This window comes from Saccostrea cucullata, unplaced genomic scaffold, assembly GCF_032062105.1.
Source record: "Saccostrea cucullata isolate Sc308-1 unplaced genomic scaffold, CSIRO_AGI_Scuc_v1 ctg12057, whole genome shotgun sequence".
NCBI lineage: Eukaryota > Metazoa > Mollusca > Bivalvia > Ostreida > Ostreidae > Saccostrea > Saccostrea cuccullata.
Window position 1 is genome coordinate 2,625 of NW_026922190.1, and position 16,678 is coordinate 19,302.

The 16,678-nt window shown below is 33.6% G+C and overlaps 2 protein-coding genes across 2 annotated transcripts; both read right to left on the bottom strand.

Annotated features, from left to right (window-relative positions):
* Positions 1-1,022: 1,022 nt before the first annotated feature.
* Positions 1,023-12,885, bottom strand: LOC134261341 (amidase-like). Its single transcript, XM_062743778.1, has 11 exons — positions 12,767-12,885; positions 5,777-5,884; positions 4,694-4,808; positions 4,372-4,544; positions 4,108-4,247; positions 3,388-3,588; positions 3,121-3,195; positions 2,521-2,677; positions 2,133-2,195; positions 1,721-2,008; positions 1,023-1,565 (listed from the first exon to the last, which is right to left on the bottom strand). The coding sequence occupies exons 1-11, from the start codon at positions 12,786-12,788 to the stop codon at positions 1,372-1,374; spliced, it is 1,536 nt and encodes a 511-aa protein (XP_062599762.1). The 5' UTR covers positions 12,789-12,885; the 3' UTR covers positions 1,023-1,371.
* A 3,184-nt stretch (positions 12,886-16,069) lies between these two features.
* Positions 16,070-16,672, bottom strand: LOC134261340 (uncharacterized protein in nthA 5'region-like). Its single transcript, XM_062743777.1, has 2 exons — positions 16,487-16,672; positions 16,070-16,318 (listed from the first exon to the last, which is right to left on the bottom strand). The coding sequence occupies exons 1-2, from the start codon at positions 16,665-16,667 to the stop codon at positions 16,125-16,127; spliced, it is 375 nt and encodes a 124-aa protein (XP_062599761.1). The 5' UTR covers positions 16,668-16,672; the 3' UTR covers positions 16,070-16,124.
* Between the last annotated feature and the right edge of the window lie 6 nt (positions 16,673-16,678).

Consider the following 16,678-nt stretch of genomic DNA (forward strand, 5'->3'; position numbering starts at 1 on the left):
GAGTGAGAGAAGTAAGAGAGAGGGGTGGGAGAGAGAGAAGAGTGAGAAAGAAAGAGGGGTGGGAGAGAGAGAAGAGTGAGAGAGAGACAGGGGGTGGGAAAGAGAGAGAGAAAAGTGGGAGAGAGAGAGGAGGGAGAGTTGGGAGAAAGAGGGGTTAGAGAAAGAGGAGAAAGAAAAGTGAGAATGTGAGAGGGGATAAAGAGGGGAGAGATTGGGGGAGAGAGAGAGAGGGAGAGAGAGGGAGAGAGACAGAAGGGAGGAAAAGAGGCGAGGGAGAGAAGGGAAGGAGTGGAGAGAGAGAATGCATTTATGTATAAAAATGGTAAAGTAATGTATTGATCAAATTCTGGAATAGGGGTTGGGTGGGGGTTGAACCGCAGACCCCAAACACAAAAACAGTAGGCTATACATACATATACACAAAAGGGATATGGAGATAACGAACAGTATTCAATCTCAAAGTCCTTAAAACAATCCAAAAAACGCCACATAGTTTGAACTTTTTTTGTCTTTTCCCCTGGAGTTGAAGAGTTCGAATACTCCAGTAAAGCCTGGAACTGTGTGCTTTTTTAAAGATCTATTTATACTATTGTACACATTTTCCCAAACAAGTTTTGATTTTTTGTATATTTAACTTTGAATTATACAAGATTTTCATCGATTGATATTTTTGTGCCCCGCTGAAAGTGTGGGAAATTAATTTCGATCTGTCTGTCCGTACCTTCCAGCCGTATAGCTGTCTGTGCGTAAAGCTTTCGTTTCCACGGGATATCACGAGAAGCATTTGAGAGTTTTGCAATGAAATATTACAAAATAACTCTGGACATCTCGATCACTGTATATATCTTCCCACTTTTCTAGCGGGGATATAATTTAAACAAATGATAATCATTGCCTATCCCAGTAAGGAAAGTCACACGCAATGTAACATGTCTAAAGGAGGTTGAAAGTTTCTTCGTCACTGAAATTGTCAGCAGAAAATTTAAAGGATTATGTAATCATCAAGTTAAACTAACAAGGAAATCATAGAATATTTTAACTCTTTAAATAATCATTTAGCATGTTTAATGTAATATATAACATATTAAAGTTTTAATCATATCTTACATGTCTTAAAAACATTTTCTTGATTTTGAACATTATGCATTGTAACATCTCATATACATTTTGTTCAGTCTGTTTATAAATATCACGGTGTATAGCCTAAAAAGCAATAAAATACGCAGACTAAGTCTTAAAAAAAGTTTAAAAACTACGTACAAAACAAATAACAAATACATTTAATGTAGAAGGTTCCAAAGGCAAGGCTACAATGTATGACAAATATTGAATATCTATAATGTAAATCTGTGCATCTTTCAAAATTCAAAGTCACGACCCGTCCCGAATTTTCTCGTACGCTCTGGCGACCTGTAAAATCGTTACTTCATCGAACATTTTCCCCACAATCGACATTGCACAGGGCAACCCTTCACTAAATCCAGCGTTAATAGTAAGGGCAGGGTGTCCAGTTGAGTTAAATGGGGCTGTGTTTCTCACCATTCCTAACAATAATTTCAACGTTTCTGAAAAAAAGTCATCCAAAAGTTAATGTTAATATACATGAAAATTCAAAAAATTTGGACATTTATATAAAAATTTAATACATTTTGATTGCTTTTCATATGCACATATTAAAAAAACCTCTGAATTGTTTCTAATGCATGGACTTCATATGCACCTTGAACTGAGTTACTTGTCGTAGGGAGTTTAAACGGCTTCCCCGGAAGTGTGGGCATTATCATGACGTCATAATCCTTAAGAACTCTGTTGTATTCCCTTGTCAAAAGTTGGACCAAATTCTGTGCCTTGGCATAAAATTTGTTCTGATAATTTCTCTGCATATACTCGGAAAACAGCATGACTGCTTTGACCGGTAGGGGGCAGTCAAATGGGCGGAGATTATAAGCCCCGGCCAGGGCTTCCTGTAGTGAGAGGTCATAGGCCCCTTTCCAACTGTATCCGTGACCTACGATAGAACATTAAGGTCAAGGTCAAATTTATATTTTTGTGGCAGGTCACAATTATTTAACAGTCTTGTTTTGAATCCTCTTTAAAGTTCAAAAATATATTATATTCACTAAATCTTTTACCGTTTCCTTTCACCATTGTGTTATATGTCCCCTCAAAAGCAATTGGTGTCCAGATTGCTTTACCTGCATGAAATATAAACAAAATGATAACTATAAGTAATTATACTTGTTGCCTGTAATTTAAAAGAAAATCAGCGTTTCAAGCGCATCTACTCTTCAGGAAGTGGTTTCAGATCAAACCCTGCTAACAGTGAGCAAAACTTAAAACATATGCACCTACATTCTGAGAGAGGTCAAAAAGAAATTAAAATTCTAGTTTCTTATAAGTTAATGAAAGAATGCTCTGAAATACTTCATGTAACAGCATACAATGTAATAGAAAAAATGTTCCTGAATCGTACCATCTTTGTGGAATAAGGGGTAGTTGCAAAACAAGAGGGATTCATACCATCATTGTGAATTGGGAGGGAAACTTCTGTGACGTCAGCTCCCGCCTCCTTCAGTCTATAAGCTGCTTCCTTTACAATCTTCGCCACATCTTCCTCTACCTCATCAAAACCCTCTTTCAAAATGGCTATCTTCTTCCCTTTTATTCCATCGCCAAACTGAATATGTATAAATATTACATACATGTATAAGATTTCAATTCTTAGGCGATGAAGAGTTTTATCATTGTTTATCACAGCCGTTACATCACACACTTGAGACTTCTTACAACTGCACATTTGATATATTTTATGATAAAGTTGAGCACACGATGTAACATTAAAGAGTTAGCTAAAGAAGTTAAGTGCTAATCTGCCCTAAGGGTCGTTCTTGAGCCGATTGAAAAGCATCAGATCTCCACTTCAATGTTTATTTTGTTTTAAAACACTTATAGGAGAAGTCAAAAATTTCCTGGGATTGACAACAGACTTTTTTTATCAAATAAATTAATTATCCAACAAAACTGAAACTCGCAGACACTTCAACAAACCCAAAACCCCAACCCCTCTCTCTTTCCTAGATCCACTCCTTTGATCTCACTAGGAGGCACTTGTTTTCTTACCAGTTTAGAATAGGGAGGTGTCGGCATTGCAGGAAACTGGCGCGGATCATTACCATCATCATAACCAACAATCACCTGTTTTAAAAAAATACATTGAAATTGCAATTGGTTCACTTACATCATACGAACAACAATGTTAAGTAGTTTTCCCCACAGGCCTTCAGATCATCTTAAAAAAATTGAGGTGTTAAATACATCCCATTCTTCAAAGTTGTATTTAAGCGATCCAAAGGCCAGTGGTTTCCCAGATCAACCTGCCTAACACACCTCTAATAGTGCAGCACAGTCTTCCACTGTCCTGGCCATTGGTCCCGTGTGGTCTATGGTGATTTCTATGGGCATTATCCCGGTGTATGGTACTAGCCCATAGGTGGGTTTGAGGCCTATAATTCCACACCACCCTGCTGGAATACGAATAGATCCGCCTTGGTCCCCTCCGATCGCCACGTCGACTTCCTTTCTTGCAACCTTAACCAACAGAAGGTAAACTCAACCGACATGTTAATAAAGTATGGATATTTATCTCATTTAGATATATTTATTTTTTCTACACCCATCATAAACTCTCGAAATCTTAATCCATATATGTATATATTTATAACCTCCCATTGCCTTTTTCGAATATTTCGTAAAATTTTTGACGTACTTTGAAACTAAGATAAAACTTAAATGCAATCTTTATTCATTATTCAAAAAAAAAAAAAAAAAAAAAAGAAAAAGAAAGAAAACCAGAAGGATTTATATTCTAGAACCATCTGTCCATTTTCTTATGCTCCTTTTTTAGTTCATGTACATGTACTTTTCTTGCTTCTCAAGAGAGTTCGGAAGGGTATAAACGTACTCGTTCATGTACACCATTTTGACATAATGTAAAACACCATTTCAGACATAAGGCATCGCTTGTTTTTTTTTCTGAGATTCATTTGTTACAACTTCTTTTTAAAGATACAATTAAACAAATTTTAAGGTTCGGCTAAACATAATTACCAAGGAAGCAGACCCAGAACTTGATCCGCCCGCGCACCTCGTTGGATCGAACGGGTTTTTGACTGGTCCAGTTACTGATGTAACACTGTTTCCAGAGAAACACAGGTCTTCACAAACGGCTTTACCCAGAATTCTACCACCTAAAATATAGTATACAAAGACTAATAATACTGAAATGAATCTTTTGGTTAAATTTGTGATTGCTCAGAGGACTTTTAACTGTGAAGTGTGAACTATAAGCTCTCTCTCCCTCTCTCAACATACCTGCATCCAATATCCGTGTCACAATCGTGGCATCTCTGTCGGGCACGAACCCCTCCAGTATTTTACTTCCGTTCATCATGGGAACTCCCGCCACGCACACATTGTCTTTGATTGCTACAGTTTTTCCCGCTAAAAGTCCCTTTTCGGCCCCTTTGATGTCGCAGCGGTAATACCTTGACGATATAAATTGAACTATTACCAACAATTCCTTTTGAAATATGTTACGAATCTTCGTATAACTTGAAGTAATGTAGTGGCTTTAAAAGTTACTGTTGACTTTTTGATTTGCGGTGAATATATATTTTCTTAAACATACACTCACCATGAATCGTCTTTGGTTTCCCTGTACCCAGGCGTCCTTGGGTATTTGACGGTTGGGGTCGGGGAGACAAGTTCATAAATCCTCTGATAATCCTTGCAAACATCTCCACAGAAATCTAAAAAATGAATTTGCCGCTCTCATTATTCAAGCCTGAAAGTATAGTATGCCAAATCTCTAAATGGGTTCCATGGCTAAGACTTCTTTTAAAACTCCCATTCCGACCAAGATGATCTTTTCCCTTTCCATCCAGGATGACTGCACTTTTGGTCGATGAATAGAAAGATCTTTATGATCATCCCACCTCTAAACAATTTCAAAATTTAGCCCAAGTAGTTTTACAAAGTAGCCATTAACATTGACGAAGACTTCGGATCTGCTACCCGAATACAGGTGTTTTGAGAAGATGGAAAAATAGGTACCACTTATGATGCCATCCAAGGAAAGTTGGAGGCAAATGCAGACGCATACGCACATGTAAGTGCAAAGTAGCACTAAGCTAGTTCTCGCATAATTTGCTATTGGGCATCAGGTCCGGAGTCCTGTTAAACAGTGATGACTTGTTTAGAAAAAATATAAAAATGTGGCGCCAATAACGTAGCCGGAAATATCGCAAAAAAAGATACGTCAGGAAATGGCAAGCCAGCACTCAGTGGTGGTAGGCAGTAATACTAAGTGGGTGGTAAGAAACGAAAGGCCTTGAACCTTGGCCTAGTTCAATGTACTTCCACACTCCAGGATGTTTCTCCAACTTAAACTACAGATCAGGAAAACGAGCATTATGACAGTATTTCAACATGTACTACTTAATCTGGGTACAAGGCGCTGACACCGACCACTGATTAAAGCGTTATGATTAAAACATGCATTGTAACGGAGTAAGAAGGGAGGGTGATACTAAACACAGGCCCCAATTCTGATTGTATGCTCTTAAATTAACTGAGTACGGGGCTGACAACAAATATAAACTATAAGTACTACTGCTGAGTATTTCTATGATTTTTACTTACCGCTAAAGTAATACTTTGAAAATGAGAATTGCTCGCTCTATATAATTTCTGTTTTAATTTACACAAGGACATGTACCATATAAGGCGCTGGTTTCCTCTGTTGTGAGCTTCAGTCTGAGATCATCAGAAATTGTTTTGATTTCATCTTCAGTTATCCGAACTATCGCAGGACTCTTTTGAAATTCTGCAAAACAAAGACGTTTGTTTAATATAATGTTAAAGGGTTCTATTTTTTAAACCAACATGTATATAACGATGACCCTAAACCACCAAAGTATACCATATAAAATTTCTTTGATAAAGACTTCCCAAATTTGTAGATCTCCCGAATATCATCGCATACGTACTTAAAACAAGCAAATGTTATTCCATAATTTAAAAGTGGTGAACGAGCTTTAAGTCGACAACAACATAACTGGATGCACAAATTATTATTCAAAATCAAGATCAAAGGTCAAGGCCGAAGAAGTTATAGGTTGGACTTTCAGTTGGTGTTTGAAACATCACATCGAATTGCATAATCTTAAACACTGTGTTAGATTTATAACAGATGAAAGGAAGATCGGGTGAATTTGCCAAGTTTTATTGGAGCAAAACCGGTTCCCGCGGTCTGATTGCATCATCTCCCTGTGTTTGCGCACTATAGCCAAATTCAAAATCCAAGCTGTCGGGATATTCCGGTTACACTGTCTCTAATCTTATTTTCGAAATTCTGCTGTAAAGCGACTAAAAAGATCCGATTTTAATAAGATTGTGGTTTCTAACACGATTCAAATTAAAGGCAGAGAGATCCTCAAACCGTCCAGTATATTAATGACATGCATTTTTTTTAACTTAAAAAAGGGCATGGACACAGTTTCAGCTGAAATTTTTTTTTTCACCTTTTTTCTGTTTACAAACTTTTAACTAAGGTAGTTTTATTGATGATCAAAAATTTGAATTTCAGTTGTCAAGGTACAATACAGATTAACATTATTAAGAGCTCCAAACCTTTAATTTGTAACATGTATATGATAATGGTACATTTATGTAAAGTTGTAAACATCAATCAACAACATCTATCTAATATTCCTAAATATAATCATTTTGTATCCTCTTTCAAAAGAAGATTCAACTGTCTTTAGGTCCTTGCCATGTTTTCGTTTACATTGACTGAATATACTAATTATGTAATTTTGTTCGTTCAAACAGATTTACAATTAAGATGTTAATTCTAAATTTTATTAGACAGTTTCTAGTACGTGATTTACTGTACTATGATATCATTTTGTTATAAATTTGATATTATCTATACAAAATAAACAAAAGCAAAACACGAGCCTTATCAACAAATGATGTTGAAAATTTTGCTGATCATTTGAATTGCCTTAAATCAGCTGTCCAGGTCCCTTTGTATTACAGTGCACATAAGTATGCTGACAAAATAAGACAATGTCATTATATCTTACATTTTTCCATAACGTTTACACATTATCTCGTTCATTCTCATAAATCAGAGTCTCAAACTTTGACTTATCTCGTCGTCCTTTGTTGGTTATAATTATGTACATATATGCATGTATGTATTATATATACATCTGGATCTAGCTGTTCAATTTAAATATTCTAACGTTTAGAAGCGTCTAAATGTGTAACGGCTACACAAAGCAGCTGATAAGTTGAAAGTTCATTGAAATTTAAGGTAAAGATCCATACCACGTAAAATAACGTTATGTGACGTTATTCTCGTTTGTGACGTTATTACGTCAAACGCGCCCGACGCTTATTCTATCAAAAAAGCCTGACGTCGATTTCACTTACCGTAAAAAAAAGGTACATTAATTTCCAAATAAAAGGCATAAATATACGATGTTCAGTTATTTTCCGGGATGCATGATCCAAGGAGAGTTTAAATTTAGATGATTCGTCAAACCGAAAGTACAACAAAGATGGCATGGAAGATTCATTGTCTCGAGTACAAGATAACTAAAAGACTTCGACAATCGGGTCGTTTTTTGTCTCTGTAAGTTGAAGAAATACAGAGTAACAAATAAATGGTTCTCTTGTCGAAAGTCATTATCGTTCGCTTACATGTTTGTACATAGGCTTAGTACATAACCATTTTCGAACCACGTACGGCTCTGAAAGTATTCAGGTACCTAACTACTTTGCTACAATATTCCGATTTTTATATGTCGTTTTTCTCTTCTCGATTGTTTGAATTAAAATATCGTCCCCTGGGGATTGACTCAGGATTTTGAAAAAAAATTATGGAAAACTTTTTTTTTTACAATGTATATATCATACATAAAACATTTACTGCACAAATATTAATGCTCTGTTATTTGGTATATCCTTGCACTGAAACATAAAATAATTATTGATAAAAAAAAAACCCCAGAATATTTCATTTAAGTAGGAAAGGACATTGATACATTGACAAAAAAATTCCTTAATACACATAATATGTGACATATATGCTGAAAATTTGGAAAAATTTGTTTTAAAGCTAGTGCACAATAATCTTTAGCTATCATTTGTAGTGCTTTGGGTATACAATGTAGTGTATTGCTGCACATGTCATTAGACTGACAGGTGTCCTGGGTTCGATTCTCTGGAAGTTGAAAAAATACAGAATAACAAATAAATGGTTCTCTTTTGTCGAAAGTCATTATCGTTTGCTTATATACTTGTACATAGTACATAACCATTTTCGAACCTTTTGGGCCTCTTGTTATATGTTTGCTAGAGCCAATTTCCAAATTGATGATAAAATTACATATTTCTCATCTACGGTATATACAATATGTATAATAAATGAGAAAAACATACGTCGAACAGACCAAGGGGTCTATATCAGATGGGGAATGGGGATATTTCTGTCTTCAAGCACCCGTGAATAGTATAGCAATAGATATCAGTCGCTAATAAGATAATGTGCAATTTTATGCATTACCATGATTACTGTAATGATAGTTAGACTTAAACCCACAAATAACAATATGACAGTAACAAAGAAGGGAATACATGTATAAGATGATAAATAGGAATGCCTATGACGTATGACGTATGTTTATTCACCAATCAAGGGCCCACAGGGGGCATGAACAATTATTACAAAATGATAACATTGATTACAATTCTATATTAAGGATAATGTAACATGACTTGTGATTAAGTTTGACATTGAGAAGTGCATCACCACACTGGATCAAAGGCATAGAAACCATAGAATGATAAAAGAAAACACAATTAAATAAAAATGATAGATATAAGGTAAATTAAAAAAAAAAAAAAAAAAAATATTGTAGTAATGGCAGTACTCTAATATAAAACTAGTGCATCTTGAATACAAAGGGCACCAGGGGATGATACCTATACACAGCCAGTCTGGCAAACCTGTACCCTAAGTATTGAAGATGGTCATTCAAAAAAAAAAAAAAAAAATCATTTAAGTATTAACAGAAATAGTAATTTCAATTAATAAGTACTTAGCATATAATTAGAAACTTAATGCAAACTAATCTCTTGGAGTTAGTTCAATAGATATTTGACATATGCATACCCACATACACAAACACACACTTACTGTTACACAAATCCATGCATACAAAAATAATAATTTATATACAAATGAGATCATAGAGGGTGATATAAAAAATAAATAAGGAAAAGGATAAAATTTCAATCCAACATTTCACAAAATCAACTCTGTTAGTTAAGCCGAGTGCTTACAATGTTATAATTATACAATTAGGTTGTTCGTGCTTGGTTTAATCATGCATTAATCATTAAAAACAAAGATAACCAGTTTCAGTTTAGATTTTATGGATTTATGTCAAGATTGTAGCTTTTTATTTGAATGAAAAATTATTAATACTGTCTCATAAAAGTTAAAAGTGTTTTTTTTTTCCAAAACAAATCAATTTTCCAACATACAGAATTTATTGCATAATTAATTTGACCCTTTGATCACAAAATCAATAAGGGTTTCCTTCGAGCCACAGAGAGTTGCTGTGTAAAATTTCAATGCAAAGGCTTCTTGAAAGTGTTACAGACAGACAGAAAGACACACGGACAGATGCACAGACATAAATTTAGTATCCCCACTTTCAGTGAAAGGGGAGACAATTATATAAGTTTTTTTTTGTTGATGTTAAACTTGGTTTATCAAGATACTTGTTTAAAAAAAAATTGCATAACTTTCCCAGTGATTATTCAGTTCTTTCTTTTCCTACATAAATAGTTTTTGATATCATATTGAGCTTAATAATATTATACACCTACACATTTATCTATTTTAACATCAATATGTACTAAGCAACACAGTTCCAAAAAGCCAGATAGTGTATTGGACCAGCATGCAAAACTTGTATAAAACCATTTTCACCCAAATGAATGAAGAGTCCTTCCCAAACTAATGAGTTAGGACTTTGTGCTGTGTCATGTAGCATGATAAAAAGCTGGAGAAGAAAAAAATCTTTTTTTTTTAATTTCATTATTAGAATACAATTTTAAAGAAGTATAATTGAACTGCCTAAACTCCAATACAAGTCAAATTGAACCATCTTGGATGTCTTGATTAAATGTTTTTATTTTAGGCACAGAGCAACAGAAAAGAGTTTTTTTTTAACTAGACCAAGTTCATAATGCATGTATTATTCCTCAGGTACTTTTAATATACAAGTATACATACAAATTAAATATTCAGTACCTATAATGATGTTCATCAGCTCAGACAATTTCAGGTTCGAGAATCTGTGTCAAAACTCATGGAACAAATGCTCACTGGATCCATATCAAAATATCACTTTAACATAGAACATTCTATTTACTCAGGGAGTTGTTGACTTTTAAAGCATCATACCAATGACTTTTCATACCAATTTTGCATAGATCAGTTTTTCCAAGGAGGGGTTCTGCCATCCAAGGTCACTTTTAGTAAAATTCACTGTTACTTTCAGTAAGGCGGGATATTCTTGATGTTATGTATTTAGCCTCTAAAATTTACACAGCTTTCATTCATCGTTGAAATATATGTGGCCGGGATAGAAATTCAGGACATATAAGAAAGTAAGATTACCGGTAAGTTGTCTATAATGATTGTCAACAATGATTAAAAGTACCTGATTTTATTAATTTTTTAACCAATGAAAATTTATTTGCCATTTGAAAGACACTAGTGCCGAGAATACTACGTCTTACTAAAAGTCCAAGGATGGCAGAGAATAATTGTACTGCTAGGTTAAGTATGTACATTTAATAATTCTGCAATGTCCATGGGAACACACACACTCACCACTAGATCCGCCATGAAAATTTCAATCAAAAAGCATCCTATAGAAATTATACTATGGAAACGAGAAAAAAAATATAAGTGCTGACAAAAATTATTGTGTTTACGGGTGATTTTGACAGCTCAGTCAGAGTACATAAAACAACTATTTTTTTATTGTTTGACTTACTTAACCCTTTTAATTATGAACTCTTTCATATATTTATAAAACCTTATTGATTTTAAAAATACATTTATAAATTGCTTCACATTTTACCAATTAAATGACATAGCTTTAGTAATGATGCTCTCAATGCAATTCTAGTCATCAACTATGGAGCTTGAATTTATTAAACGAATTTGAGTTATGTACGGAAAACCTCGATCATTCAGTGCTAGAGTGTCCCTAGCTTAAGAAGGGGATCTCTGCCTTCCAAGGATATGATCGCCTGTAAGCACGGTGTTTTAAACAAACAAACATTACAAAGTGATAACACTGAACATATTCATCTCCGCATACATTAATTTGATCTATTTTACATGGTATATGAATAAAAACATGATAAACAACGTTGAACCTTACTTGGACAGGTCCGAGCATTTCCTGAGATCAGAAAGCAGACGTTTAAAAGATGTGGCAAACAATCCACTTATTTGTATCTATGAATAGCGAGAAATGTATTACATAGACACAAAAAGTAGTAAAACGTGCCACTTCTCTAAATTTTTAATCAACTAAATCGCATCCAAACTACCCATGTTGAAACTGAAAGTATTTTCTTCTTTCACTTCCGTCACAACGTCACACATGCGCATTAACGGTTTATAGAATATTCCGAAGATTGAACCCGATTACTATTATGCTTGTGAATCGTGAAAACGAATTTTTGGCCGTCTATGCATTAAATATTCAACTTATGATTTAAACCATACTTATTACTGTTCTATTATCGATAGTTTCAAATATTTAAAGCGATTTTTACACCCCAATCCTAAAAGTATAGATGTTAAAAAGATTTTTCAAATTATCATTTTTCAGCAAATTTGGTTTAAAAATGTGAAATTTTCTTGTTTGATGCCCGATGTCCCACTTAATTTTTATGCCATATAAGGGAGAGAACATTGGAAAATAACGTGTTAATTTTAAAAAGAAATCTGTAGTCAGAATATCAAGCAGCAATTTATTTTTACTAGTAATGAACTTCATAATTTTGAGCTAAATATGTTTAATTCGCCCTAGAAAGTAATATTAGGTGGATCAGCAGATTAAAAAAATAATTAAACATTTAAACAAGCATATTTTCTCTATGATTCATATGTTAAAAAAATTCTTTTGCTTTTAATTTTAGAAAGCTAGAATAAATATCTTAATTTCCGCATTTCCGTCATTTCACGAGACAATGTCTATTTTTAGTAACAATCCTTTCAAAAGGAGGCCCGGTTGACCCCAAAATTTACACTGATCTGGAAAGGACAAATACTCAGATAAGATTCTGAAAAGTTTCAACAAAATCTGTAGTTCCGTTATTTCTATAGGATGGTATGGATCTTTACCTTAAAGCAAATTATTAAAATTTTATGCTGTCAATGTAAATAATTCGCCACCCAGCTTGTTTTTATATATCTGGTGAAACACACATGGCGATGAAACTTGACAACAACATGATATTTAAGCATTATGCAGTCAGTCAGAATACGAATGCACTACGTATCAATTGGGGAACAATAAAAAATACATAGCAGGTTTCAAATTATATATTTTCAGCATTAGTATATAAAAATTAGTGTGCTTATTTTGATCTTAACACTCACCTTTCTCTTCCTTGCCCGACATTTTTCATCGCTTGGACGCACTTTAACGGTATGTAAACAACGCCGACAGTGATGGTCGGCGATTCTAGGTCATATCAAACTTGCTAGCTCAGGGTAAATTGGAGTGGGATAGATTTTTAATGTAACAGAAGTCCTGTTACATACAGGTCTCTCTCTCTCTCTCTTGCATCCTCGTCATTATGGCTGTGTATTGTATTTTTATTGCAAAGAAATGAAACTTTTTTTAAAAAAGAATACAGGTGTTGACAGCTTTAAGGATATCTGATCCTCAGCCAGGAAGGATAACTCCAAAAATTAATATTTTATTTGAAATGCATCATAATGAAACTCGAAAATGAAATTTTTTCATGCAACAATTTTCATTTTATTCAACTTTATAAGATTAAAGGCCGAGGTTTTCAATCGTACGGTTTTCCTCAGCTGAGTGTATTACCTGTGTGCGTTTTCCTACGACTTTGTAAACCGAGGCCGTTTTTTTCATGTTTAGCTCATGAATTGAAATGCGAAATAAAACATTTTTTGTTGCAGACAGAATCCTTCTCAATTTCTTTCTTTTGAAAATAATTGATATTTTTAATAATTCGTCATTTTTTATAAACAGTGTGTTTCTTAATGATGTGTTATAACGAAAATACATTTAGCACCAAAATCTGTCATTGTAATCTGGCGACAAAAAGGGAAGTAATTCAAATTACACGTCGTCTACCCAAAACGAAAGAAGAAAGTGAATCATAAAACAGTCTCTCGGTAAATAACATTGAAACTTTGAAACGATGTTTTCAGAATAAAATGTTGAAGTAGAAATATTATTTTCTAAATAAATATCTTTTTAAGATAAACCCTAATTATTTTCCCATAACGCATGGTCGGTAAAAATGGCCAGGGCTTCGGACCGCGGTTGATTCCCCGACAGCTATGAAACAGGAATGGAAATCATCTGCATCGTTTTTATTCTTTCGGGATTCATTATTAATTTCAAACATCAAACATAAAATACAAAGCAAGATGTTATATTCCGAGTAATTTCTCTTCTAAAACTTATTATTATACCGTAACTTCAAGGTCACCATGTCTCGAAGAAAAGCGACACATACAGGGTTGTCTTATAAATATAAATTCGCTTGACTCATGAACAATGTTACAATGTTGTCATAATTGTTTTAAAAAATAATTTTATTTGATTCTATGATACTAGCTTCAAACGCAGGTCGGTTTATTTTTTAGGAATAAATGTACGTTTACTCGTGTTTTGAAACGGAAGTTAAAATTATCGATTGTAATCGTGATATGAATTAAATCCTCCCTTTAAAAATTAAATTTATAATATGTTTTATATAGCCAAGAGTTTTCTTTTCATTTATTTAATTATTTGATAGATTGATTATATTTATGACATATTTTTATGAATTAAAAAAGAAAAGAACGATTTGATTGCTTCTTTATCACGTCACGTTGGCATGTGCGCTAGGCATCAAAAGCCTGAAAGTTAATTCGATGGTCGGTAGGATCTCCAGACAAGGTACACAAGATATACACAACAGCAGCAAACTAAATGTCAATCAAATCAAAGTATCCAATCCCAGGCTTAAATTCAGATGATTGACAGGGGTTCTAAGACCAGATAAATTCGAAGGAGGTGCTTATTTCCTCCCCCTTTATAAAGGTTTTTGGAAGTCTTAGAAAAGGTCTTTAAAAAGTTGACATTTGTATCCTATAAAAGGGAAAAAAATTAATACAGTTTAAGAGAAATAAGATTTTCTTGAATCCAGACCTATATACAAATTCTCAGTAGCATGATATGAAATAAGAAGTGATTTCTGGTATTTTGTAATGATAGCAAAAGCCTTTTACACTATGTATTATAGATTACATGACGGAAATAGAAGTCTTAGACAAAAAAATACCAAAAAAGTATAAAAATCATGACAATTTCTCTGAATGAATGGATACCTATCGTTTTTTAACCTAAAATATATTTATTGATCGATTTGAGATTAGAAAACGCATTGCTGATATTTTAATTCGCTTTTTCTGCAAAAATATTGGAGATTTGACATTTTTTCCTGTATAATATGATAAACTTTAATCTTTAACTTTACAGAGTTGTTATTTTTTTTTTGTGGATTCAGAGATACTTTTATGACTGTTTTTGACTATGTAACTGCTTATTTTATAAACCTGAGGATCGGACTACCTTCAAGTCAAACAGATAGATACACATGACACACGTGTAGCAGAGATCATTCATTAACATTGTTGTTTCTCGATCAAAAGTCCGTGATCGGGAGGTCTTGAGTTCGAATCTCGGCAGCGACTGCTTCGCCATGCGCTCGGCACTTTATAAGAGGATTATATGTACAGGAAGAAGAGAGTGTGACTGAGGGTGTAGGGGATATGATACATATAGTTTTAGAAATACAGATATATACCTTAAGAATTCCCATCCCTGATAAGACCAAATTCTCTACTCTTTAATGGCCGTCAAGTACATAATACTCTGATATTCAGATTAAAGCATTTTATAGTAGGTTGATTTTTTTTTTCATCGCTTGTCAGTTGTGAAGATCAAGTGATCATCAAGGTAAACTAACAAAAAAGATATAAATTTTTAACCCTTTAATCAGTAAGCATGTTTAGTGTAACATAATATATAATATTAATTTTAAAAACATATACAAAAAGCTACATTCACGTTAATAAGCTTCAGGACTACAAGACAGACGTACATTTTTGAAAGAGTTGCAAACCTGTCTAACAAACGGAATTATTCTTGATTTTTTGTACTCATGCATTGCAACATATCTTTACAATCTCACATAGATCAGAGAAAGGATTTCAAAAAAACCTTGACATTGTGAAGATGACATCACAAAAGATTTATGGAAAGGATTATAAGTAAGGCTCTCTAGTATAATTGTGATTAATAAATGTACATGTTTCTTTCAAAGTGTCAAAATTACAGTATAGAAACCAGAATGGCATATACATGTACATTGTACATAAAAAGTTTTATTTTGATATTCCACATTTTCAATTAAACGTGCTATAAGAGAAATAAATGCATTAAAATTGCTTTTATTTCTTAATTATACTCTTTTGTTCTGCCTGTTTCTTAATATCACTTGTGTATATCCTAAAAAGAAAATTAAATATGTAGCCTAAGCCTTAAAAAAGTTATGTAAAAAAAATGTATGCACTATATGTACACAACAAATACACGTAAATGTAGAAGGTCCCAAAGATAAGGCTACAATGCATAACAAACGTTTAATATCAATAATTATATATTACGTATACATTTTTGTGAATCTCTGCATATCTGTCATAAAGCTCAAAATCACGACCCGTCCCGAATTTTCTCGTACGCTCTTGCGACCTGTAAAATCGTTACTTCATCGAACATTTTCCCCACAATCGACATTGCACAGGGCAACCCTTCACTAAATCCAGCGTTAATAGTGAGGACAGGGTGTCCAGTTGAGTTAAATGGGGCTGTGTTTTTCACCATTCCTAACAGCAATTTCAAGGTTTCTGAAAAAAAAAATCATAAAAAAAGTTGATGTTAATATATATGAAAATTCATAAAAATTATGAAAATTGTTATTAAAAAATTATAAATATTTTGATTGCTTTTCACTTCCTCACATCAAAGAAGAAAAAAAAATTGTAGTGTTTCTAATGCATGGACTTCATATGCACCTTGAGTTGAGTTACTTGTCGTAGGAAGTTTAAATGGCTTCCCCGGAAGTGTAGGCATTATCATGACGTCATAATCCTTAAGAACTCTGTTGTATTCCCTTGTCAAAAGTTGGACCAAGTTCTGTGCCTTGGTATAAAATTTGTTCTGATAATTTCTCTGCATATACTCAGAAAACAGCATGACTGCTTTGA

What these genes read in the sequence shown, in the direction of transcription:
- LOC134261341 (XM_062743778.1), bottom strand. Translation starts at nt 12,788, where the DNA reads ATGTCGGGCAAGGAAGAGAAAG. An exon ending in GGAAACCAGCGCCTTATATG is followed by an intron (nt 4,809 to 5,776) that starts GTACATGTCCTT and finishes TTCATTTTTTAG; the next exon opens with ATTTCTGTGGAGATGTTTGC. An exon ending in CACCTCCCTATTCTAAACTG is followed by an intron (nt 2,678 to 3,120) that starts GTAAGAAAACAA and finishes ATACATATTCAG; the next exon opens with TTTGGCGATGGAATAAAAGG.
- LOC134261340 (XM_062743777.1), bottom strand. Translation starts at nt 16,667, where the DNA reads ATGCTGTTTTCTGAGTATATGCAGAGAAATTATCAGAACAAATTTTAT. An exon ending in GACAAGTAACTCAACTCAAG is followed by an intron (nt 16,319 to 16,486) that starts GTGCATATGAAG and finishes TTTTTTTTTCAG; the next exon opens with AAACCTTGAAATTGCTGTTA.